This window comes from Glandiceps talaboti, chromosome 11 (assembly GCF_964340395.1).
Source record: "Glandiceps talaboti chromosome 11, keGlaTala1.1, whole genome shotgun sequence".
Lineage (NCBI taxonomy): Eukaryota > Metazoa > Hemichordata > Enteropneusta > Spengelidae > Glandiceps > Glandiceps talaboti.
In genome coordinates, this window is record NC_135559.1 from 7,459,072 (window position 1) to 7,483,758 (window position 24,687).

At 37.4% G+C, this 24,687-nt stretch overlaps 3 protein-coding genes across 3 annotated transcripts in view; all 3 read right to left on the reverse strand.

The window, feature by feature from the left end:
- Nucleotides 1-8,157: 8,157 nt before the first annotated feature.
- On the reverse strand, nucleotides 8,158-12,402 carry LOC144442813 (D-beta-hydroxybutyrate dehydrogenase, mitochondrial-like). Its single transcript, XM_078132186.1, has 5 exons — nucleotides 11,999-12,402; nucleotides 11,260-11,397; nucleotides 10,417-10,566; nucleotides 9,754-9,887; nucleotides 8,158-8,626 (listed from the first exon to the last, which is right to left on the reverse strand). Exons 1-5 carry the CDS (start codon nucleotides 12,303-12,305, stop codon nucleotides 8,225-8,227), a joined length of 1,131 nt encoding a protein of 376 aa, XP_077988312.1. The 5' UTR covers nucleotides 12,306-12,402; the 3' UTR covers nucleotides 8,158-8,224.
- A 446-nt stretch (nucleotides 12,403-12,848) lies between these two features.
- LOC144442574 (D-beta-hydroxybutyrate dehydrogenase, mitochondrial-like) lies at nucleotides 12,849-18,029 on the reverse strand. The gene is made up of 5 exons (XM_078131954.1): nucleotides 17,565-18,029; nucleotides 15,646-15,780; nucleotides 15,061-15,213; nucleotides 14,212-14,345; nucleotides 12,849-13,453 (listed from the first exon to the last, which is right to left on the reverse strand). The coding sequence occupies exons 1-5, from the start codon at nucleotides 17,920-17,922 to the stop codon at nucleotides 13,064-13,066; spliced, it is 1,170 nt and encodes a 389-aa protein (XP_077988080.1). The 5' UTR covers nucleotides 17,923-18,029; the 3' UTR covers nucleotides 12,849-13,063.
- Nucleotides 18,030-20,087: 2,058 nt separating this feature from the next.
- The window catches only part of LOC144442739 (D-beta-hydroxybutyrate dehydrogenase, mitochondrial-like), a 5,149-nt gene continuing 549 nt past the window's right edge, over nucleotides 20,088-24,687 (reverse strand). The window contains exons 2-5 of the mRNA XM_078132111.1: nucleotides 23,097-23,231; nucleotides 22,137-22,289; nucleotides 21,309-21,442; nucleotides 20,088-20,608 (exon numbers count right to left, since the gene is read on the reverse strand). Coding sequence (XP_077988237.1) covers nucleotides 20,225-20,608; nucleotides 21,309-21,442; nucleotides 22,137-22,289; nucleotides 23,097-23,231 — 806 coding nt within the window. The 3' untranslated portion in view covers nucleotides 20,088-20,224. The remainder of the gene's footprint in view (nucleotides 20,609-21,308; nucleotides 21,443-22,136; nucleotides 22,290-23,096; nucleotides 23,232-24,687) is intronic.

The following is a 24,687-nucleotide window of genomic DNA, read 5'->3' on the forward strand; positions in this document are numbered from 1 at the left end:
GTAGGTAGAATTCATTTTTAATTTGTATTTTTTTATCTTTGAGAATCTGTTCAAATGTTCTCTTCACATTTACAGAGGTCAACACAGACTTCTCACTGATGTACTTTCTGGACGATACACAGAAGACATCGTGTGGTAATCTTGCAGCTGTATTCTACCATGTTGTTTTAATCACACGAGGCATATGGGTCTTCAAATCAGACTAGTATCACACGTCTTTGCAATTTTTTTTTCTTTTTTCGATAATTTTTTCCTAATTACCTACAAAAAAGTTTTGAATGGCAGTATAACATTAGGTTGGGTCGGGTTACTGGAATATAATAAAGTTGTTTTATCAATTTAAAATCCAAATTAATAAATACCAAATTCTTATCCATATGGCCACAATGAGGACAGCTGCACGGACAGATGGAGGCACATACATGTATAATGTACAGATAAGAGGGAACCCATTGTAATAGCACCCCCTTCAGAAGGGCTCAAAAATATTGAAATATTATAAGAAGCTGAGCAATGGTGTTTTCTCAACATTAAGATAGTTTACACCACTGTTGGGTAAACTAACACTCTAAAGTATTGTTGTTGGGGTATAAATACACACGCTATACATACACACATCACATGTCATCACCAACTCATTCAGCTGAGAAATCACATACATCCTAAACTACATTCTACCACAGTACAAAATGTAACCTTTACCACCTAATGTGATTAGAATACCAATTTATCATGCCCCTTGGTGCGTGCCCATACAGTAATTTCCATGCACAGCTGTGGCCTGTTTCATGTTTGTATTCATGGTTCTGATTGATATAAACATACAGAAACAATGCTACACTTTATGATACATGTAGTAAGATTGAATGGATGCAGTCTGTGACATTTTGTCCAAATGAAAAGAACAAACATGCCACTATGAAGATATCCAATGCAGACATCAAAACATTAGCACCCGTGTGTCTGCGCCTAATAGCAGCACGTTTAAATGGTTGATTTCATGTTGGCAAAAAAGTTGCAAGAAATTGCGACCATGTTATCTTAAAGTGTAGAATGTGCAGTTTGTTAACGGTTTCTGCACGGTTGTATCAAACAGAGCCAGTGAACACTAATATGCATTGGGCTGTACTGTATGTTATTTGAGAATAGTAAATTGTATTTTCATTTCATTTCAGATTTTACAAAATATTTAAGTCAACAGAAATTGTCCATTTTTTCCCCCACATTCCTTTTTAAACCCCAAATATTTACAGCTTGTCATGTAAACTGGCTAAAATTCCAAAATCATTAGTGATGAATGGGGTCAAAGGTGAAAGGACAATGATCTCAATCTATCAATGATGTTGTTACTTCATAATCTCAGTATACAGACCAACAGACAAGGATTTGTTTGTCTGAAAGACCACAGATTTTTTATTTTTTCAACAATAGAGAATTTCATACATTTGTAAGTAACAGCTGGGCTGCAATCCTTTCCAAGGAATTAAAAGTCAATTTCTATACAACAGCGTGACCACTCTGTAATCTAGAACAGCTGGGGAGATGTATTTGATTCCAAAGAACCAATGGGTTTCACAAAAAAAACGGCCAAGATACGTTGGCAAGAAAATAGAAGTAATTTTTCACCATATTGCCCTTTTTGAATGTGAAAAAATGTTTAGGGTCGACCGGGTCACTAGAAACATACATTGTACATGTTTTGATAGGCCTGAGAAATGGGTATTTATTTTGGATTTCAATTAATAAAACAAATTTACTATGTTTTTCTACTGGAAAAAAAACAATGTGAAACATCATACTGATACAAATGTACCATTAGTCATGTTTATCATTAACTAATTATTTTTTTTAAATAGTGCCAATGGCACTGTAGCATGCCTGTATAGTTTATGTGTTGTTGTTTTTTGAATAGTTTATATACACCATAATTTTACTGTTGGCATGGACAGTATCTTTGTTGCTGGGTCAACTATGTCAACTTTTTGAAAGTTTATCCAATTGCCTAACCATCTATGTTGTTATGTTTGCAATTTCATCAATCTTTTCACTGTTGCTATGGTCATGGTCATGAACAATTCTTAACCTACCCACCCTATAATTTTTTTTACCCAAAATCACACACCTCAATGACCTGTGATGCAATCATTTTGCTTTGAATAACTACACACCATAACTAATGTCCCCATCAAATACCAAGGCTATCAGACTGGTGGCTTTTGACTTTAAGTTATTTACAGACAGACAGACAGACAGACAGACAGACAGACAGACAGACAGACAGACAGACAGACAGACAGGCAGGCAGGCAGGCAGGCAGGCAGGCAGGCAGGCAGGCAGACAGACAGACAGACAGACACAGACAGGCAGGCAGGCAGACAGACAGACAGACAGACAGACAGACAGACAGACAGACAGACAGACAGAGACACTTTGCCATGCCTATAAACTACTAAACCTCAGTTCAACTGTGCTAACAAATAAAAAAATGTGCAAAATTTTGTCACTGTATGTACATTTGTAATGTTATAAAGTGTTTGTAAACAAACAGAGCCAATTTTGAACACATCACCACATCACATCCAGGCTGTGCATGTATCTATCAGTTCCTCATACAGTGTTGCTGCTCAGGTTGGGGAACCCCAGTAACAGAAATGGAGAAAGGGGTAAACAAAGTATCAATGATTTCCCATAGAGTCGATGGTAATTTGGTTTGAGAATTCATCATGTCATGCAAAATGACATGAAAACTCTGGTAGATTTTACCTTCTAATCACCCTTAGCAAAATCACTGTCATATACATCTATTGAAATATCACTATATAAAATCATTCAGTGTTGTTTACAAATCACTACTGCTATGTATATAGCAATAACGTCTGTAAACATTTTCTTAAGTTTTCCTTGATTACAAACATGACTTGGTCTATACATTTTTCACATTTTTTTTTATTGTATAAAAAGATAGTAAAGTTTTTAAATAAATTAGAATTCCAAAACTAATGCAGATTTTCTCATCCATATTGCTTGATGATAACTTGTATATACCAAGTCATCTATATAATTTGTACCAGGGTGTTCCATAATTTTCATAATATTAATTTCATATTAGGAAATTGACATTTGATATTGTCAAATATTGTCAATATGTCTATTGAAAATCGTCACCTCTTTACCCCCCCCCCCCAAAAAAAAAAACAAAACAAAAAAAAAAAACTTAAATTCTTCCTCTTCTTGTTTAAATTAAAAAAAAAAAAAACCCTCAAAAGTTCTTCTTTTTAAATTTGAATCTAAAGTGACTGTTTTCTATTACATTTAATTGAGGCAGTTTCAAAGTCTACAGAAACACTGATAAACAAAAAATCTTGTGTTTTGGAAAGGAAAAAGAAATAAATGTGATATTACTGGTGCATGGTGATACACACAAGCCGAAGAGAATTCAAAGTTGACCTGACCTGACCTGGCCTGACCTTGGGTGACATGAGGTGACCGAATGAATTATCTATGTTTCAGTACGCGTATACGATATGGTTCGACCTGATTTGCCACTTATTTTTGTAACAACACGTGGTTAAGTCTTTCTTTCGGAGAGGCCTTTCACACAAGGGTGGACATGAATTGTTAAGACATCGAAAACAAAACAGAGAATCAATCACAGAGTGTATATACGGGAAACCTTGTGGATATGGCCCGTGATAAAAGATAACACACGTCACAATGAAATGAAAGGTCATTTGCTCAATATCACCTTTGAGTCAGTATAATTACTCCAAGATATCACCAACATCTGAGGTCGAAGCTGAAAAAACAAAAGTTCCCGTACACTGAAAATCTTACTACTTCTACAGTTTTGTGTAAGGGTGTCTTTTGTTGTACAAATGTATCTATTCAAACGCTGTCAAACTGCGTCCTTCACGCCATTCATGATTCGATCATCAACACATCAATCATGATGTAACCAGCGTGGTGCTTCAACGTGTACGTGTGGCAACCGTAGTGCTTTTGGTACACGAATCAGTTTCCCCTGCCCATTACGTTATTGATCTGACCTCTTCAACACTCTATTCCATGTTTCTCTTTGTACTCACCGTGTCACCGTCTTATCAGCGCAGCGTCTCAAGTCGTCCCTGTTTTGTTTTTGTGTATGGACTCTACATACGTACCGCATCCATTCATTTGAGTGTCGACATTTTTTAGATACCTCTCTACAGGGTTTGCCGATTCAATTATGCGTATCTGTCCTGTCGAAGGTTCAGTTAGTGTGAGCAAATAAATCACTGCCAAGAAACAGAACTAGATCGGCCACACACGCAACCATTTTCTTCATTTCAAGCACGACAGTGGCGAGTTCACGGCTTGCCGGAGGCCTCGTCTGGTCTGGTAGTGCGCCCTCAACTGCGAGCTAGCTTCCATGTTATAAAGATACCACCAATTACATTTCTACAGTACGTTTTGTGGTTTAAACATTACAGTATTCAACTTGAAATGAGTTTTTTTTTCTCGAAAACTAAGCTTACTTTTAGCGTAGAGAAATGAAATACACAAAAAAGAGATGGATATTTTAAAGTGTCGGTGAATGTACAGGAAAATGATGTTACCCAGACGAGAGAGAGAGAGAGAGAGAGAGAGAGAGAGAGACAGAGACAGAGAGAGATAGAGACAGAGAGACAGAGAGAAAGAGCGTGCGTGTGCGCGTGCGTGTGTGTGTGTGTGTGTGTGCGTGCGTGCGTGTGTGTGTGTGTGTGTGTGTGTGTATCAAGCAATTTTCTACTGTCGCTCGACAAACATATATTATTTCATCCAAAATGTCGACGTTATCTCAAGTGTTGTTAGTTATTATAAGTGACGATTGTATAAGGCTCTCGAAACGTCTTGACAAATTTAAATTCGAGCAGGGTCCTCCACCTAGACTTCATTTCAGCCTTGTCTGTGGTTCTACAGCTTCCATAAATCCAAATAAACATGTATATATAGACATAGAGAGCCTTTCAGTTCCTCAATTTGCATGACTTGTACGTGTGGCAATACGAAGGAAAGTAACCAACGTTGTAATGATCAGAGATTGAGAGAACGTTTCAATGTTAACACAGCAGCAGGCATAGTTAACTCCGATTACAGCAGGAAAAACAAGTTTTGATTTTATTGATTCATTCCTTATATACCTTTTCTTGTCTTTGTTATTGTGTTCAAAGTTTATTGATCAATAGTTATTTTGTTGTCAGCCTTGGTTTCTTTGATTTTAAGTTTTACTTTTTTTCACTGGGAGAGGCTAGATGGCGGGGGTGGTGACAGTTTTGATGTATGTATCTGATAACGGTCACCTAGTTTTCAGCAGAGATAACCAGATTGCCCTCCCTACAGTTTTTTCTTCAATTATAAGCTTAATATTTACCCATGCGGGTTAGTAGAAACCTAGTTAATAAACAACTTGATGTGATCATTGTGTTTGTTTGCTGTCTTCTAACATGAGCGGCAGAGGAGAGCTGTAGCTGTAGTTATCTTCGAACTCGTTTACACACCTGTTGATAGCTGATCGCCTTTGGTAATTAATTGTTATTGGAAAGGCGTCTGTGTCGACGTGCGCTTTCATGTCAACGGAGTTGTTTGTACCTTTATTTTGGCAGTCTCAACTCATATATAGAAGGCTAATATAAAATGGTGGACCAGTGGCAGAAAACCCGGTACACAGCCCTATTCCTCACAGCATTGCCAATATTGACTTTCTTCGCCTGTTACATGTACCCACCACTCTTTGGACGGGGACAGTACAACAAGGCAGCGGCAGCCATAGCGGCATGTATCATAGCAGCTGTCGGGCTTAGACGATTACCAAGAGAACGACCTGGTCCCGTGCCTGGAATTCAGCGCAGACAGCAGGCTAAACCACCAGAAAGCAAGAAAAAAGACTGACACTTATATTCGTTCATTGTTTTAATATTAATCAAATATGCTTACTTTTATTTCAAGGTAAGAACTCACGATCATACTTTTAGTATCATGCCCGGCCGTTCCTATATTCGACGAAATCAACCGTGTTTGCTAATCGACAAGATGGTAGCCTGCATGGTGAGATTCGAATTCATTACACCACAGACAAGTAATACGTGTGTTACTTGTCTGTGATTACACAGTGTCGGTCCAATTTCCAAAAGCTTTATATAATGAAGTCACTGAGGACAAAGCCATATTAGAAATGCTCATCCTCACAAACACAACTGCAAATTATATATACCAATGTGGTTTGAAACTTGAACCATGCCTATAATATAACACCATGTAGTTATCGCAACACAAAATTATCTGAAAATAATTGGTAACGTATCACGGCCGCGATATACGATATTAGACTAAAAAGCTTATAGGCTTCCGAAAATTTTCTCCAAATCGGGTTTTTATCAGTTTGAAGAAGAAGGAAAGACTTGTTGATATGTTAAGGTATTTTCTAAAAATCAAATTTTTGCTTCAGACCACGTGTTTGCAGATATATTGATATGTAAATAACAGATAAGTACATAGACTACAGGTCACTAAATGACCTTTGACCTTTCGTGTTGATCGACATGTCAGTTCGATCAACATACGAACTTTCTAAACTAACTAAATATTAAAACGCCTTTATTAGCACAAGTGCACGGAAACTATGATGAAAAACAACTCGACCTCCATGAAATACATGCGATTGTTAACCATTCTGAGATGCAGGGTTGTGACGACGAGGTAAGCACGGTGCCATGAGAGTAGGTTGATCTTTATGACCAGAACAGCTGTGAATGAAAATAATTTTCGTTTTATTTTAAATTTATTTATGTTATTGTTGCATGTATGATACCTTATAAGCAAAACCTTTGAGTATTAAACAAATTTATTTGAAACCAGTAAATCATCCCTACCCCTTTCTTGACTGTTTACATAAGGACACCAAGGCAGTGTAAACGTGCACAGTATCATATCACAGTACTGTGGCAATCAACGACGAATACTGGGGTAGATATGGTTGAACACTTTCTGGTAAAAATAATGGGTGTGTTTTCAATGGATTACGGAATGGTCATAAAAAAGTTGAATGTTGTATATATTTCATTTCAGATTGTAAGTTGTAGAAAGAAGAATCAACCCCCACGATATACACACTATCTGAAATCCAAAGTCGCTGAAAAAATAAACAGTCCAACTCGACAAAAGGCATTCCTGTACCAAATCGACAGTTCCTGGAGAATTAAAGCTGATGATCGCTGATATTGAACGTTTTCAAGTTGAACTAAAATCTCAGCTATTGTTTAACAATATTATAAACTGTATTTGATGTATTACCATGTGCATTTTACTAAGTTGTCATTTTAGCCCATTTAATTATTGTAACCATAGCATACTTTCATAGCATACTTGTAATGAAAATATGCCACCCCAGACAACCAGAGATACAACTAAATGTACAGCGATTTCCTATCCTTTCCAAATGCAAATTGCAACTTTTCTTTCTACCAGTAGCCACTAATCTGAAACAAAACGCCAAAATAAAATAATAATATTGTAAACTTTAGTGTAACATTTCTTTTATAACTGTGTATCTTCAACTGTGTTGTATTTATGTCGTTGAAAAGTGCCCTCTTCGGTGAAATTTCTCTAACGACAGATAATAAACATGTTCTTATATCGTGCATGTCGTTCAGCTGTTTATTTATTTAACGAGTATGCGTATAGTGTTTTCTTCAAGCGTTGTCGTTGGCCCGATGTCGTTGATTGAGTGGCACCGTGACACCGACGCATCCGTATGTGTCACGTTAGAACAGCGCCACCGACGATTGTGTCTTACAGTCAAGATACTATATAACCCTCTGATAACCCTAGGCCTCGTACTATTAGGGGTCACACTAAAGATATCACACTTGAACAATAACTGCGCACGTCTTGTACTTTACATTTACATGCTTTCCTGGCATGTTGGTTTTGCATTAACGTATACGTACCAGTGGTAAGTACTTGAGCCAGTCCATATAACTGATGTCACCTGTAATTTAGTTTTACGATAAACTTTATTACGTCATAACTATTTGTTTTCATTCAAGAATATAACATGGTAAAATTTTCAAAAAATGGCGATATCATATTCAAAAATTTTACTTTATTACTTCAAATAAAGATATAAAAGGGATGATAAAAAATGTTGGCAAATCTGGAGAAAAACTCTGATTTGTTGTTTTCTTCTAAAGATCAAATATGTGCTTTTTCATTTTCTTTTCTTCTTCATTAGCGCTGTAGGAGTCGGGTAGTATGTTGACATCGCGTAGGCAAACCCATAGTCAGTTATCCAAGATGGCAGAAAACGAAGTATACAGCATGGCATTATAGTGTTCATAAACTCTCCAACAAGATAACGGTGTTTGGGGTGTTTTGCCATTACAGCATCCAACATTGCATCGACAACTGGACTGGCATCTGCACTGGTTTTGTGTCGATTGTCCAACAACATATCGATTTGTGCATCGAAGTATTCTCTACCGTACTGTTGTTTGCAATCATCATCCATGTTATTCCAAACTTCTTCCGTCAACTTACGGAGGTCTCCATCGTTGTGGCCGCCAAAGATTCCCGTTGCGCGTGCGTACCATCCTGGTTGAACAACAGACACCTAATAAAATAAGACTTCAAAATGATTTTTTTTGGCAAGGGTGGGGATGGGGTATTAGGTTGTAGTGGGTCACGTGATTAACATACGTAACATCCAAAGGACAAAACGTTTAAATTTAATACTGAAAAAAACTAAGGAAAATCGAACCAACTATATCACACATTTTACAGGTAATCGCCTAAAAAATTGCTTGGTTCTGGTTACCCGACCCCATATATTTTCACTGCCGACCCTAAACGTTGAGAAAAATTAAATAAAATCGCGAAAATTGTGAAGTCTCGCCAGAAATAGTGGATGCGGAAACTGACATCAACTTAAAAAGACAATATAAAACTGTTCTTCCAATCTGTAATGGCTGTACATCTGATGAGAAGAAACCAATAACACAGAGACCATTTGGGATACAACAGAAAACATAACTACTTGAACTAGACACTCACACATGAAAAAAAAAATTAAAAAAAAATCTACCTACCCCACCTATTCTAGAATTGAGCGTAATCGGAACAACACAATTTTTTAGGCCTAAGTATGCTCACGACTATCTTACCGCCACCTTATTATTTGAAGCTTTATTGAAAACTTTTTTTTTGGTGAGTTTACTTTAGGAACTGTATTATCATATATTTATCTGCACATTTGTACTTTCAAGTTTACATCACATGTTTATCCCATTGGCAACATGGCGAGAGGAGTTCGAACTGGCAATCCTTCCCCGACAATGGAAACGTTGCGAAAATGATTACTTGTGGACTCTGAGTTCATTAGTTCACATTAATCACGGAATCCAACATTTTTTTGGAAGCAAATGACATTTTTTCGCTGACCTCTCTGTGGGGGTGTGCTTCTGTACTGTAACAATGGACTGTCATCACAGCACAGCACAGTACAACACAACACAGTACAGTGCAGCACAGTACAGTACAGCACAGTACAACACAGTACAGTACAACACAGTAAACACAACACAGTACAACACAGTATAGCACGGTAATTGTAGTACACCCTTGACGAGTCGACGTCAGCGAGATTTTGACATTCGCTTCCAAAATGTTTAACGAAAACTTCGTTCCACACATTATAAATATGTAATTATACACCGAGTCAAAATCAAGTTCCACACAAACCTTGACACCCCATTGGTTCATTTCGTGTCTTAAACTGTCACTGAAGCTTTCAATCGCAAATTTAGACATACTGTAGGCGGCTCCAGCCGGCACTGAGAATGTACCTAACATACTGCTGACGTTGACAATATGTCCTACAATGGAGGGTAGAGAAGCAAGGACAAGATAATGAAATACAAGTACATGTACATTGTAAAAAATTACAATTACATTATAAAACTGTATAGTCTTCATCTCGGCATGAATCAGACCAAGAATGGCATCATGATCCGATTTCATTGTCTCATTTTTTAGTTATCAACACGTCCAATGTATTATTTCCCAATATTCGTCATTGTTCGGTCAACGGAAAAAACAGTGACCTAAGGGGCCTTGTCACTACGAGTCAAAAGCGAGTCAGAGTAGTGACAAATGTGACTTATTTTCCGGTTAAATGAAGAAAAAATATTGGCGAATAATTACGAAAAAATAAGGTTACCATGTCCAATTTATCGCACCGCAGAATCACTAATTATTACATAGAGTCATAGCAGTGTGGTACGTAAAGATATCCCGTACTTTCGAACGGGTATAACTTGGTTTTTGCATGTTATAGTACGAATTACTCGTACGAATTAATCGTGTGGCAAGAATGCCTAACCATGTCATACACATTGAAGTTACCTTTCATCGCCCTTATATGTGGCAAGAATGCCTTGGTAACTCTAACCATGCCATACACATTGACGTCCATAACTTGTTTAAAGACGTTGACGTCACACCACTCAATCTCACCCCATCTCCATATCCCTGCATTGTTGACTACAGCTACCACTGCTTCCGAGGAGGAATGAAATAAGAATATATTAGGTCACTCCGATCCCTGCAATGAATGTCTATGGATTCTGAACCATGGGAGATTTCATGTCTTTTTCTAACCAACTGAAACCGGGATTACTGTGATTAATACTTGTTGTTTTCTTTGTATCCAGTTATGTTGTTTGTTTGTTTGTTTGTTTGTTTATTTGTTTGTTTGTTTGTTTGTTTTTGTCTGTCTGTCTGTCTCTGTGTGGCTGTCTGTTTGTTTGTTTGTTTGTTTGTTTGTTTGTTTGTTTGTTAAATGTGTTTGTTTGGTGATTTTGAATTACAGTCGAGTCAAATTCAAGTGTATGGTTGTCCATATCACACCTGGAACATGTTAATTAACAATATAACAAACAAACAAACAAACACACACACACACACACATACACACACACACACACACACACACACACACACACACACATTTACAATAAAGCTCCTAAAATAGGGTGACTGAGATAGAACACAAATAGCCTTACATTTATATCTCCCAGCCCTAGCGTCACTGACAGTTTAGGAAATATCACTAGTCGGGTGTAAAATTCTCTTTAACTTTTAAGTTTGGGTCGTTGGGTCATGAACCTGATAAACAAAGTGGCAAAGGTCGCCCTAGTATTTATCTAACCCCCCCCCCCCCCTTTATCATACGGTTAATTTTCTTACGGTACTGTCTGTCTGGTAAATTCCTTTCAATGATGTCCTTAGCTTGTTTGACGGAATCATCTGATGTTACATCTAGAGGTACGATGTACAATTTCAAGTTTGCACACTCAGACTTCAGCTTGTTGGCTCCTTCGCCGTCTGTAGGAAAAGATAAATTTGAACTAGACCATAAGCTTGTACAATCCCCCTTGCTCACGATTGTAATAAGTAACCATCTGAAACCTTATTCGTAGAAACATGAACATATACATGTATTGCGTCGTACCATATACGTATATATGTGCGATGCACGCTGATGCATAGTCTGTAAGGTACGCCGTGACGGGGCGCCCTCAAACATCAGGCAACCCCCAACAAAGGAGGCCGGTGAGGGCGAAACGTCACGACGTATCTTACAGTCCAATTGATGCACAGTTACGGAAACGGCAAAAGAGCATGTTTAGTTGTAAACTGAGATAACGATCTACAGACATAAGTCATAGCCCGAGCACATTTGAGAGAAGCTGACCCATGACCATGTCTTGCATTTGTAGTACTCAGGCCACGACTAGAAGCCTCAGACCACTAGTGGTCTGAGACTCGACTTGTACACAAATATTTTATATTGTTTGCTATTTTGCTCAGGTTAATAACCACAGACAAGTCGTCTGTGGGCTAAAAGAGAATGTGGGAATAATCGACGGATTACCTTCATTATCAGTTCTATTCAAGAAAGACAGATTTGTTAATAATACATTACCCGGAAAGAGACAGCCAGCATATACGATACATCCACGGGAAGCTAGTACTTTTGCAAGACTGTGACCAAATCCTGTGTCACAACCCGTGATGAGTAGCGGTCGACCCTTGAGGTTTAACAGCTCTTTAGGCATACTAAGTATAACGAAGCAGCACGTCACAGCGAGGATAACGGTAATAACTGCTTTGTTCGTAACACTGAATGTACAACCTAAAACCGAAGACGACCTCTCCGTTGTTGTTATCACAGCAACAATCATAACCAAGAAAGACACGACAACTAGTCTTCGCTTTGTCACTGTTTCCATGGCTACCGTATCAACTTGAATTTAGCTTTCGTTCACTGGTCTGGTCGTCCCGTTTTGAATGGATTCATCTGTGCAGTACGTTTGAACACTGCAGGTGCGAGGCCATGACCCCATGTTATCGGTCAAAGGTCAAAGTGTACAGATTGTGGATAGACGCACATGTGATAGTATTATTGACAGTTTATATTCTGATTGTCTAAAGGAGAGAGAGAGAGAGAGAGAGAGAGAGAGAGAGAGAGAGAGAGAGAGAGAGAGAGAGAGAGAGAGAGAGAGAGAGAGAGAGAGAGAGAGAGAGAAACTAGAGAGAGAGAGAGAGAGAGAGAGAGAGAGAGAGAGAGAGAGAGAGAGAGAGAGAGAGAGAGAGAGAGAGAGAGAGAGAGAGAGAGAGAGAGAGAGAGAGGTGAACAAAATTCAACCTCAGGAGCAGTCGTTTACCTTACGTTTGTAAAACTGTTAACTTCATTTACCTACCATATGTAGCTAAAAGAAGACCAGTTTAAATCTTTATTTTTCTTTTTAAAAAACGACACAAATAGCCCTCACAGCTGAGAAGTAGTGCTAGTAGCTACCTTCACCGCCAAAATATTATTCGTGATGAAAGAAATGTCAATCCAGCAGGTTGCGACTATTTTTGTTGCACTATTACAAATATGACATTGACAGAAATGTCTTAAAACGGTATACTTTGCCTTTGAGTTGTAGCAATATATCTGAGGTCAGTCAGATATGACTTGTACATGCTTTATGTTTAATAGCCATTATTTCTTTTCTCTGAGTGCCGCGGCAACTGGAAATGTTGCGTAGTACTGTCGATAGCGACGATCCATGACGCAGGACGGTAATAACCAATGAGCGAAGGTCATAAACATTGTGTCATAGAAACCACCAATCAAATAACGAGGTTTAGGATTCTTATCACTCAGGGCGTCGACCATGGCGTCTATCACCATGGTTGCATCAGGAATTGTCGTCTGCAACTGGTCGACTAAATATTGAACATGACGACTGAAATAGTCCTTTCCATAATCCCTCTTGCATTCTTCACTCATTCCGTCCCATAATTCCTCGCAAAGTTGTTTGAAGACTGTTGCGTTGCTGTGACCAATATTGGTTGCCCTGGCAAACATACCAGGTTCGATCATGGAAACCTAAGTGAAAATACGATAAAAGGATAAAATGAAAATATGACAATTATACTAAATGATATAGGCTTAAAGTTGGAGAGAGAGAGAGAGAGAGAGAGAGAGAGAGAGAGAGAGAGAGAGAGAGAGAGAGAGAGAGAGAGAGAGAGAGACAGACAGACAGACAGACAGACAGACAGACAGACAGACAGACAGACAGACACACACACACACACAGACAGACAGAGACAGAGACAGAGACACAGAGAGACAGACAGACAGACAGACAGAGACAGACAGAGAGAGAGAGAGATAGATAGATAGATATATAGATAGATAGATAGATAGATAGATAGATAGATAGATAGATAGATAGATAGATAGATAGATAGATAGATAGATAGACGGACGGACGGACGGACGGACGGACGGACGGACGGACGGGCAGGCAGGCAGGTAGACAGACAGACAGACAGACAGACAGACAGACGGACAGACAGACAGATAGTAATTGTAACAAACATACCAAGATATAGGTAATCCATCTTCAATATTCTAAGCAATTTTGCGGCACAGTTGTCACAAACACAGACAAACAAACACACATACATACATACATACATACATACATACATACATACATACATACATACATACATACATACATACATACATACAAACAAACAAACAAACAAACAAACAAACAAACAAACAAACACACACACACATAAACAAACAAACAAACAAACACACAAACAAACAAACAAACAAACACAAACACTGACCTTAACACCCCATGGATACATTTCATGACGTAATGCTTCACTCAGACTCTCTGTAGCATACTTCGTCATACAGTACATAGCATTACCAGGGGGTGTCCACAGTCCTGCCATGCTGGTTACGTTCACAACTCGACCTAGAAAGAAGGGAAAATAAAGACTTTTATTTTCAAAAATGTTTTCATTGTATGTTCACGATATGATTTTAATTAGCTGACTTTTGGAAATTGATGTAGACACCATTTCCATCTCTTAGCAGGTGCTGCCAATGATAAATTTGTAGTTAAGTAGTCAATGCACTATGTTGACCCGGTTTTTATTTGTGATTGATAGTTTGTACATTAGCCCGCTAAAATAATGAGTGTATTTTCCCTACCACAACCCCCCCCCCCCCATCACACTGAAGAGAATCACTTTTTACACGAACACCTTCGTTGGCTGCTCCTGTCTTAGGATGAACATCCCTGAAGTTAAGTTACGCCAATATTGTCAGTGTTAACAATTTAATTTGATTACAAAAAAAAAGAAGATTAAGCTGGCTTACTTCGAATTCGCATTGTTGTAAACCACTAGACTTTTTATGGTGGCGCTATAAACAGACTAACCATTGATTTTTAGTTTCGTCAGCGGAAAAATATACTCTAGCTTGCGAGAATTACGAATGTTTTATTTATATCGATATCCCTTCTTACCAATCTCCCTTTGATCCTGAGAGCACTGTTGACATACGGAATTATCTAGTATAACGCAACTGTCAATCGCAGTACACGTGAACGACAGTTTTGAAAACGAATCTAGTCTCTTCTATCGTCACATTGGCAAATTTAGCCTTGGTGTAATTTAATCACTCACCCTTTGCCCTTCGTATCAGTGGTAAAAACGCCTGTGTAACTCTGACCATTCCATACACATTGACTTCAGCCAATCGTTTATAGGTTTCAATTTTGCCCCATTCTACTTCTCCCCAAGTCCAAATTCCAGCATTGTTCACAATGGCCCAGATACCTGTAGGTAAAAGTAATGCAGAGTTTGTATATGTGTGGAGATGGTTCAATGTGATACTGATTGGTGGTGGTGGTGGTGGTGGTGGTGGTGGTGGTGGTGGTGGTGGTGGTGGTGGTGATGATGATGATGATGATGATGATGATGATGATGATGATGATGATGATGATGATGATGGTGATGGTGGTGGTGATGGTGGTGGTGGTGGTGGTGGTGGTGGTGGTGGTGGTGGTGGTGGTTATGATGATGACGACGACGACAGTTTGTACAAGACAACTAAACTATAGCGATAAGTCTTGCAAAAAAACAAACAATAAAATACAAAACAAATAATAGTATGCAATAGGATGAAATTTAAAAAATTGATATAAAGTTGAAGACTACTAACAAATACATATAAAGTAAAACTATTTACTGTTTACAATTGAAACTCACCGTCTTCTAACTTCAGTAAATTTTCTTCTACAACTTTCCTTGCTATTTTTACAGACTCGCAGCTGGTAACATCAACTTGTACGATGTGAAGTCTGTCTGAACATTCCGCTATCAACTGTTTGGCGCCCTCGCCCTCTATATTAGAAAACAAATTAATGTGAGCGAAATCAGGGTTATATCACATGGAACAGGAGTATGTGAAGATTTACATGTTTTTGATTATTTTTATGTTCAATAAAGATGATGCTATACATGTTGAGTGTAATTTATTCGCAATGTTTACCTATAGGTTCTTACCATAAGCAAAATGGCGAATGTTTACACAAGGGCTCGAAACATTAACACCTTAAGTGTCTGAAGTAGCTGATAACAGCTAAAGATAAACATACTGTAAACCTAGATATTTTCGCCACTAGAAAATTTTGCGATTTTTGAGTCTTGAGCTAATTCTCAACGATTTTTTTTAATACTAATTACCAGACTGGTACATTGTGTTCACGAACAAGGAAGCATTTTAGTCACTTCTTATGTTGTGTTTTTGTAGTAGTCCAGTGAAATAAGCGAAAATAAGTCTGTAGTGAAATTTTCAGGTTTACAGTATTGTGCTCAACATTTATGGTGTCATCTTTATTGAAATAGTCAACAACATATGTAAATTATCACATACATGCTCCCAGCTCCCTGTGGTTAAAGTGTTATGCATCTCATTATAAAGGAATTGTTTCAGTAATCAAGAATTTGAAAGTTGTTGATTTGAGCGATCAGATGTAACAAATAAACAAATCATCAATTGCCAATTGGCGTCTCTGAATGATAATTTTGTCACTAGAGATATGAACGGCGACATAGCTATATCTACTGGTGTAATATTTAGGGGTGAGATCAATAGTTCAATGTAAAATAAATAACTAAATTCTTTTACTTCGTGGGTTTGAGCCATTTTAGTTTTCACCCTACAAAAATGATTTTATTTTGAATGTATCTGTTTGTACCCCTAAATACAAGTATTTCTTTAAAATGTCGTCAAATTGAGAAACAAGAGAACGTTTGATATAGTAATTGCATGGCAATAAAATAAAGTGTCAACAATTTCCTCACCACATTCTGGCTTTGTATTCATTATTACATACTACATACTACTACAAACCGATTTGACAGATTTGAGATTGATTGTCCTGTGTAAAACATTTTCAGTTTTGGCCAATTTAGTTAGAATGGGGTGGTGGGCTCTGAGGCCTAACTAAAAGAATTTTTTTTATCTTACATTGAACAATTGATCTCACCCCTTAGGTCAATCGTTTTATCGACATGTATAATGATTGGTTGTCACATTGAGAAATCAATAATTAACCTGGGTCATTGGTACAATACCAGATTGAGTGCACGTATCCTTTTTCAGAACCCTTGTGTACGATGAATCATTACTACGGAAAGCGAGTTATAGTCAAACTAAGATAGACGCAAATGATAAATATTGTTATTGCATGTGGTAGATCATACAAGATACCCGTTTGTATCAACCTATTGTAAACAGTAAATGAGCTAAACGTGCCACTACTTGAGAAAAACGTGCTATCAGAAACACCACCCTACCGTGAGTGTAATTACATCAATGTCTATTGCCAGGTTAGATCAACATGTTGCAGCAATTAATTTTGTTAAATTTGTGTCTATCTTGGTTAATACCTGTAGCTCGCTTTCCGTAGTAGTTATTGGTCTTACTTTGAGGAACACTTTTTAATCTACTGTTTAGAAATAAAACTGTAAAAGCAACATGCCACTGACACGATGGCAACGACCAATAATCACCATAGTGACGCAGTGCACAGATGTTACTATTTTCATTTCAGAATTATTGATGCAGACACAACAAATACCTGCATTGTTGTTTGAATCAAATTCATTGATATTCCACATACCCCAGTGTAGACATCCAGCGAAGACCTTCATACCAAGACTGTCCAATCTCTTAGCAAGTTCATGACCAAATCCAGTGTCACAGCCGGTGATGAAAACAACTTTTCCTTCAACTGGAATTTTCCGTTTCGGGAAAAGCATCATAACCAATATACACATTGATAGAACAGTCAGTGATAGGCATGTCTTGACGAGACACGGGTGCTGGGAGAACACCAATCTGTACATCAAGACTACTTCATCACTAAACGTTCGAGTCATGTTGAATTCACTGGCATCGTTAGGAGGAGGTGGTATGGGGAGATTCAAGAGAAACGCGATAAGTAATGCCCCAAGTGAAAATACCAAAATTTTGACCATGGCGGAAACTATGTGCAAAAGAGAGGGGTGGCAAAATCTAGGGTATATAGACGTATCTAGTAGACTAGTACGTACGAATGTCAGGTTACCATAACATGAATGACACGTCAATGGCGTACCGGGAGCTGACGTGTTATGTTGACGACAGCTGACCTCAACATGTTAAGGCTTAGGACAGATTTGTTTATGAATACACATCTGTGACATATGTTACCAATTATGATATTAATATTGAGCCTTTTTTCTATATTGAAATATACAGACGCAGCATGCACTTAAAGGGGAACTATAGGAAATAAAGGTATTTCCATGAACGGAGTCATTTCATAATTATAATTTCACATCACATGTCGCTCAGTTGCTAAGAAACACCAAATTGAAACTATTTTTTTTAACTCTATTCTTTTAGCATGCATGCATGCATGTATGCAAGCATGCATATGCATCCATCCATCCATCCACCCACATGCACACGCAGACAGACAGACAGACAGACAGACAGACAGACCCATCTACATGCACACGCACATCCACATGCATACGCACACAGGCTCGCACACACACACACACACACACACATACATACATACAGATAGAGAGACAGACAATGATTTTAACTAATACAATATCCCACACAATGCATTGGCAGACTCCCATGCTTACATACGTACAATATTATCTTATTTGCATATACTTATTAAATACTTGGCATCCTATATTTATACTGTACCACTGAAAATTGAGTTTGTTCATAAACACACTCATAACAGTACCTGTGATTGAAAAGTATGTTGATCCATTGCTGATTCTGAGAAGCTTAAGATAAGTACAGTGTCATGTATCACTATGACAATGGCAGTAAACAAAAGCAAATGTCTAATCATATATAGTATTGCTTCAAGTAAACAATGAAATCTTTCCATTATTTAAGATAGGATTCTTGTGGGTGGGTAGAGCTCAAATTGCCGATAGACAATATGAGAAAAAAAGTAGTAACATTATCAGATTTTCCATACCTACATGCAAATAATATACAAATATGGATATGATCGAATTACATGCACACAAAATCACATGATTGCACACTGTGATTGTTACAAAATACAGAATGAAATGCCAAAAATTAAAAATATGTATAGAATGTTTGTTAAAATGTTGTAGCTTCTTGCTATTCATTGACTCATGAGTTACACACACCATGGATGTATTAGTGAGATCTCACTAATACCACAGACAACTAACACACTAGTTAATTGTCTGTGCTCAGAGTTACACACACCATGGATGTATCAGTGAGATCTCACTAATGCATTCATACACACATTAACACGGTATACTTAGTATGTTGTTTCACATTCATCTGTCATGTAGGAAAACAGAGTAGAGTTGTTTCATGAATTAAAAAAATCCAAAATAAATGCCAATTTGTTATCCATATGACCACTTTAATATCCATTCTATATAAGTACATTCTATCTATACATTGAGGTACTAATTTCGACAGTCGTCAGTTACACACTGTGCAACTTTTACATACTTTACACCTTGGGTGTACAAGTTTTAAAATTGTTCTGTTATTTTGTTCAAGCAAACTCCAACCCAATCTCAATCAATATCAAGAAAAAAATTCTGGGGTCACCATGCAAATTTTTAGAACAGAGGTCACCATGATATCAAAATGAATCCATTTTAGAATCCAAAATGGCTTCCTAATATAGTGTTAGCTCTATGGGACATAAAGATTGTTGGTTTCCTTGAAAACAAGATGGCGATTCTCAAATTTATATCAAATTACATGGAAAGGACCAGCACTAGCTTTCATATGGCAAAGTTTGGAGACCTTTGAATAACTATGATTTAGCAAAATTGGTCTTTGAACCATGTAAATACTAGATGGGTTCTCAACCTTATCATTCTTATTCAATATCCACTGCAAATATCCTAACTTATGTCAATGAAAGTTATCTCTTTTGTACAAAAAAAATTGAAATTGAAATTTTTTTCTTCATTTCTTTTCCAGATGCACAAGCTAGCTGACTTTTCCTTGAACACGTTTTATGGACAAAATTAGAATATCGGTTTTCTCAAGCGACCAATGGTAAAAATGATGTGAAGTTATGTCATACGACAGTAAAATACACAATTTATTTAAAACACACACACACACACACACACACTTGGTGCCCTGAATTTCAAGTTAATCTTGCAATTTCAATATTATCTTTGAATAAATTTTATGTATACTGTAAATTTAAAATCTTGCATTGTTGTGTTCATTCCTGAGAAATCTTGAAAGTCACAATCACTTTCTTAGAACTGTTGGTTTGGCATAAGTGGCTAATTGCTGAATAAACAACTGATCTGTGATGAAGCTTGGCAGGAAACGAAACATGTATGCTTTAACCCAGGTGTCGAAGAATCCACCAATGAGATATCTGTGTTTTGGATCCAGTGACCATACAGCATGTACCATTGCATTTACAACAGGTGTACCATCATCACTAGTGTCGTCAAGAGCATTCTTCCAAAACTGCATGTGACTATCAAAGTACTCTTTCCCATAATGCCTTTTGACCTTGTCATCTAGACTATCCCATAATTGGTAGCTAGACTTCTTAAACTCCTCCCATTTGTTGAGACCAATGCTGGTAGCTCTGGCATAAGGACCAGGTTCAACCAAACATACCTGTCAAAATATAATGTCAGTAAAAATCTTAGTGGCAGTATTATATATTACTAATAGTACTAATAATTTCATGATGATCAGATGGTAATCTGTGATTTATCTAGCATGTACCATCCTTTAATTACAAAAACACTGATGGGAATCCTAGTAAAATACCTGGGGAAAGCATACAGGTACAGATTTTACATACTTACAATTCACAATTATACTGCTAGATAGTTTGCAAGTTACAACCCTGGGGCAGTGCAGTGGCCAACTCTGGTAGGGGTGTGTGGCCAATACTGCCAACCCCAGACCCCATTTTAGACCTATTTTGACCAACAATCAATACACCATAGGCAAATGCATACCCAATCAAAAGCCATGATAAAATTGTTTTGTAAATCAAAAATTCAAAATACATACGCAATCCTCATCCATATGGCCACTTTTTTAAAAATTCAGATTGTTATAGTCTGTGCCCTTCTAATGCAAACTGGGTATACACCTCTAGCAATTGAGATCTTGGTTTACTTAGAAACACACAAACTAAAAATGAGACGTGTGCATGTGTGTGTGATCAACATGTCAAAATAATAGTTTTAGTGTGTGTCTATCTTAGTAAAAGGAGACCTCAATTAACTGCCAGAGTGGTATTAATTATCTTAATTGAAGACAATCAAAAGATACTATGAATAGCTAACTAAGAACCAACACTTACATTAACTCCCCACTGTTGCATCTCATAGCGTAGTGTATCAGAGAAGCATTCAATGGCATACTTGGTCATGCAATATTCAGCATTGGAAGGAATGGTCCAGACACCCGATACACTGCTAATGTTTACAATACGACCTATTGAGAGGAAATAAAGTAGTCAAGCATTACAAGCCAAGTAAATGTTTATACAGAGAAGAATAAATATCAGACCAATCTTACATATCTGAAACCATGGCAAAATTACATGACAAAATCGAGCAACTACACATGTTGCTGTTATTACACGCCTCAATTTACACATGTGTAGAGTCCTCCCACTGTATTTCAGTATAAGTATTTTATTTCAACTTTGTACTGTATACTGGGGGGGGGGGGGGGGGGGGGGGGAGAGACAACGGCCTACAGTATCTAAATAAAATTAATATCATTATTACATTTGTACCAATTATTACTTACACCACTGCACACACATGCTACTGTAGTGGTAATTGCACTGGAATGAAGTGCATACTGACTCAGACCACTATCTTTTAGTGGTCTGTGATACTGAAAACATTATTGTACAGTTACATGCAAATGAGGGCACTATCGTGTATTGTACACAAAAGCATGTGATCACACTATCATTTTTACATAAATTTGCTGTTTCAAATAAACATAACAGTACTCCATTCCACACAAGTTCCAGTGTGAGTTTCTGCTGCACTTTCACATTTGTGAAAGTATGACTGCAGAGAACACTACAAGCAATCGTGCAAATATCCGAGTATGTCACAACTACACTCACATGTCATGAAGTTGTCATAATTAACAGCAACAGTCATCTTACCTCGGTTTCTTCGTATTTGTGCTAGACATGCTTTGGTTACACGTAGAGTACCATACACATTAACCTCAGCTAACTTCTTGAATCTCTCAATTGGTGCAAACTCAATATCAGCACATGTCCAGATACCTGCATTATTGACCACAGCCCAGAGATCTGTAGAATACACAACGTTATTAACTGCGGCACCATTCTCGCAAACCAGAGTTATTATTTGTACCACTACACCAGTAGGGAACGGTACCGTAAAACGGTCATTGTTTGCGACGATGAGTGGCACAAGCAAACATTATAAGCCCTGGTGTGGCATTAACAAAGTTGTCTTCTGACGTTGTTAGTACAGCTGAAAACATAATGGGGGTTTTTGTGACATTTTTGTACTAGTATACAAGCACAGCTAAAAATGATCAGGTCTGAAACAGGGCTGTGGCAGGCCTGGTACAGGTACAGGTAAATAACCTACCTGTAGACTTGTAGGACTAACACTACTACACTATTTCTGCTAGCCTAACTGACATTTTGATTTTTTGAATTTTCGCCCATCCATCTAGTCTAAAAAAATCTCCTTCAATCAGCTGGTATTAAGCTATGTCCTGTCACAAAAACATGTGCAAGAATTTAGAATTCAACAGAATCTGTTTCCCATATAACCTCTCATTAAAACACCTATTAATTATGGAGTTATCACGTGACCTGATTACAATTAACATCTAATTACAATTTAAATGTCTAATTCTGTATTCGACTGATCAAGTTCTCTGGAGGAATGCCAGGGAAATACCGTTAAAAAATATTCAAAAAATTCTTTCAAGTCTACAGGTAGGTTATGATGAACAGTACTTGTGCTGGGATGTGGAGTCAGAGAGGGAGACTTGAAGACAAGGAAGAGAAATATGAGAATGAGACACAAAAGAGTGACAGACACAGACAAAATGGGAAGAGTAAGGAAAGTACATTACTAACCATGATTCCTTTTAACCAAAGTTTCGTCTACCAATTTCATTGCCTTGGCAACAGATTCATCAGATGTGACATCAAGGGGTACAATGACAACACGATAAGAACACTCACTTGTCAGTTTTTTAGCACCTTCTCCATCTGGAAGAACATTTAATAATAATATTACAGAACCCCATGGCGCAAGTGCAATTGTAGCATCACTTTGTCATCATTACTTACTTCCTTTCTGCTTCTGTCCTCTCCGCCTAGAGCTTAGCGAGATTAGACGCAGTACAAATTGCCAGTATTATCATTATAATAATGATAATATATTCAGAGTATTTGCATGAGTGCTTGCAGTGTTCTCTGCGACAAGACGTTCATGAGTGCAGTGAGTGAAATTGTAGCTGAAAACTCTCCAAGCACAAACGCTTTAAGTACCCACACTGGAACTCACGCAGCATGGCGTTCTGTTATGTTTATCCATAACAGCAAATTTTCATAAAAATGATGCTGTGCGATCATGTGCTTTTGTGTACAATGAATGAATGTGACCTCATTTGCATATGATTTGCATGCTGGTATGCAATTCATGTTTATGGTAATAGCACTGCAGTGCAAATACCACTAGAATGCACACACACCAGTACATATAATCACTGGACATAATGTAATAATCCATTATATGTACTGGTGATCACTTGCTGCAGCATCACAATGTATTAGTATGCAGTGCAATACAGAAAACATTATTGCATTACGACTACTAGTATGCAAATAAGTCCATGATCATTCAATGTACAGAAAATAATGTGCATGCACATTTTGTTTATATTATGAAATTTGGACTTTTAGATAAACATAAATAACAACAGAACCCAATATTACTTGAGTGCTAGTGTATGTATACTTGGCAGTATTTACACTCGTGCTTCCTCATTTTTTTCACAGGGGTGTGTAATATTTCATATATTGTTGTTTTCTTATTGCTTAGAATGCTGTTTTCTTAGGAAAATATCGAACGAATCTTGCTGCTACAAATGTATCAATCTCTATACTTCTAAGAAATATTAGTCTCTTCTCCTTACATGTAGGAATATATATTAATCAAAAGGTTGTTATATTTAGTCTGTAGACCTGGAAAACAACAATCTATGAAATATTACACGCCCCTGTGGGTTTTTTTACTGCCACTCATCTATCTCATCACAGTACAACAACTGAGAACACAACAAGCAATATAGCGCAAATATCCTGAGTAAATGTCACACTATAAATACTCATACCCTTTGGAGTATGGGTTCTATTAATTCACTGTTGATGTCTGCTTTTGTGTTGTGGTTGGCTGATTAAATACTGTCAAAAAATAGCTATTTGTTTTGTTGTTTCTGTTTCTTTGTTTGTTTGTTGCTGTTTTGTGTGTGTTTGTTTGTTGGTTGGTTGGTTTTTTTGAGGAAGGGGAGGCATTCATGGCATTTTCATAAGATTCCTTCACACAAATTAATATTTCTCATCTGCATGAAAACTTTAAATGTTTTAAACTTGTGTTTCGACTTGTGAAGTTGTGTCACACACAAATAATATTAATACAATATTTAACAATTGCAACATAAGA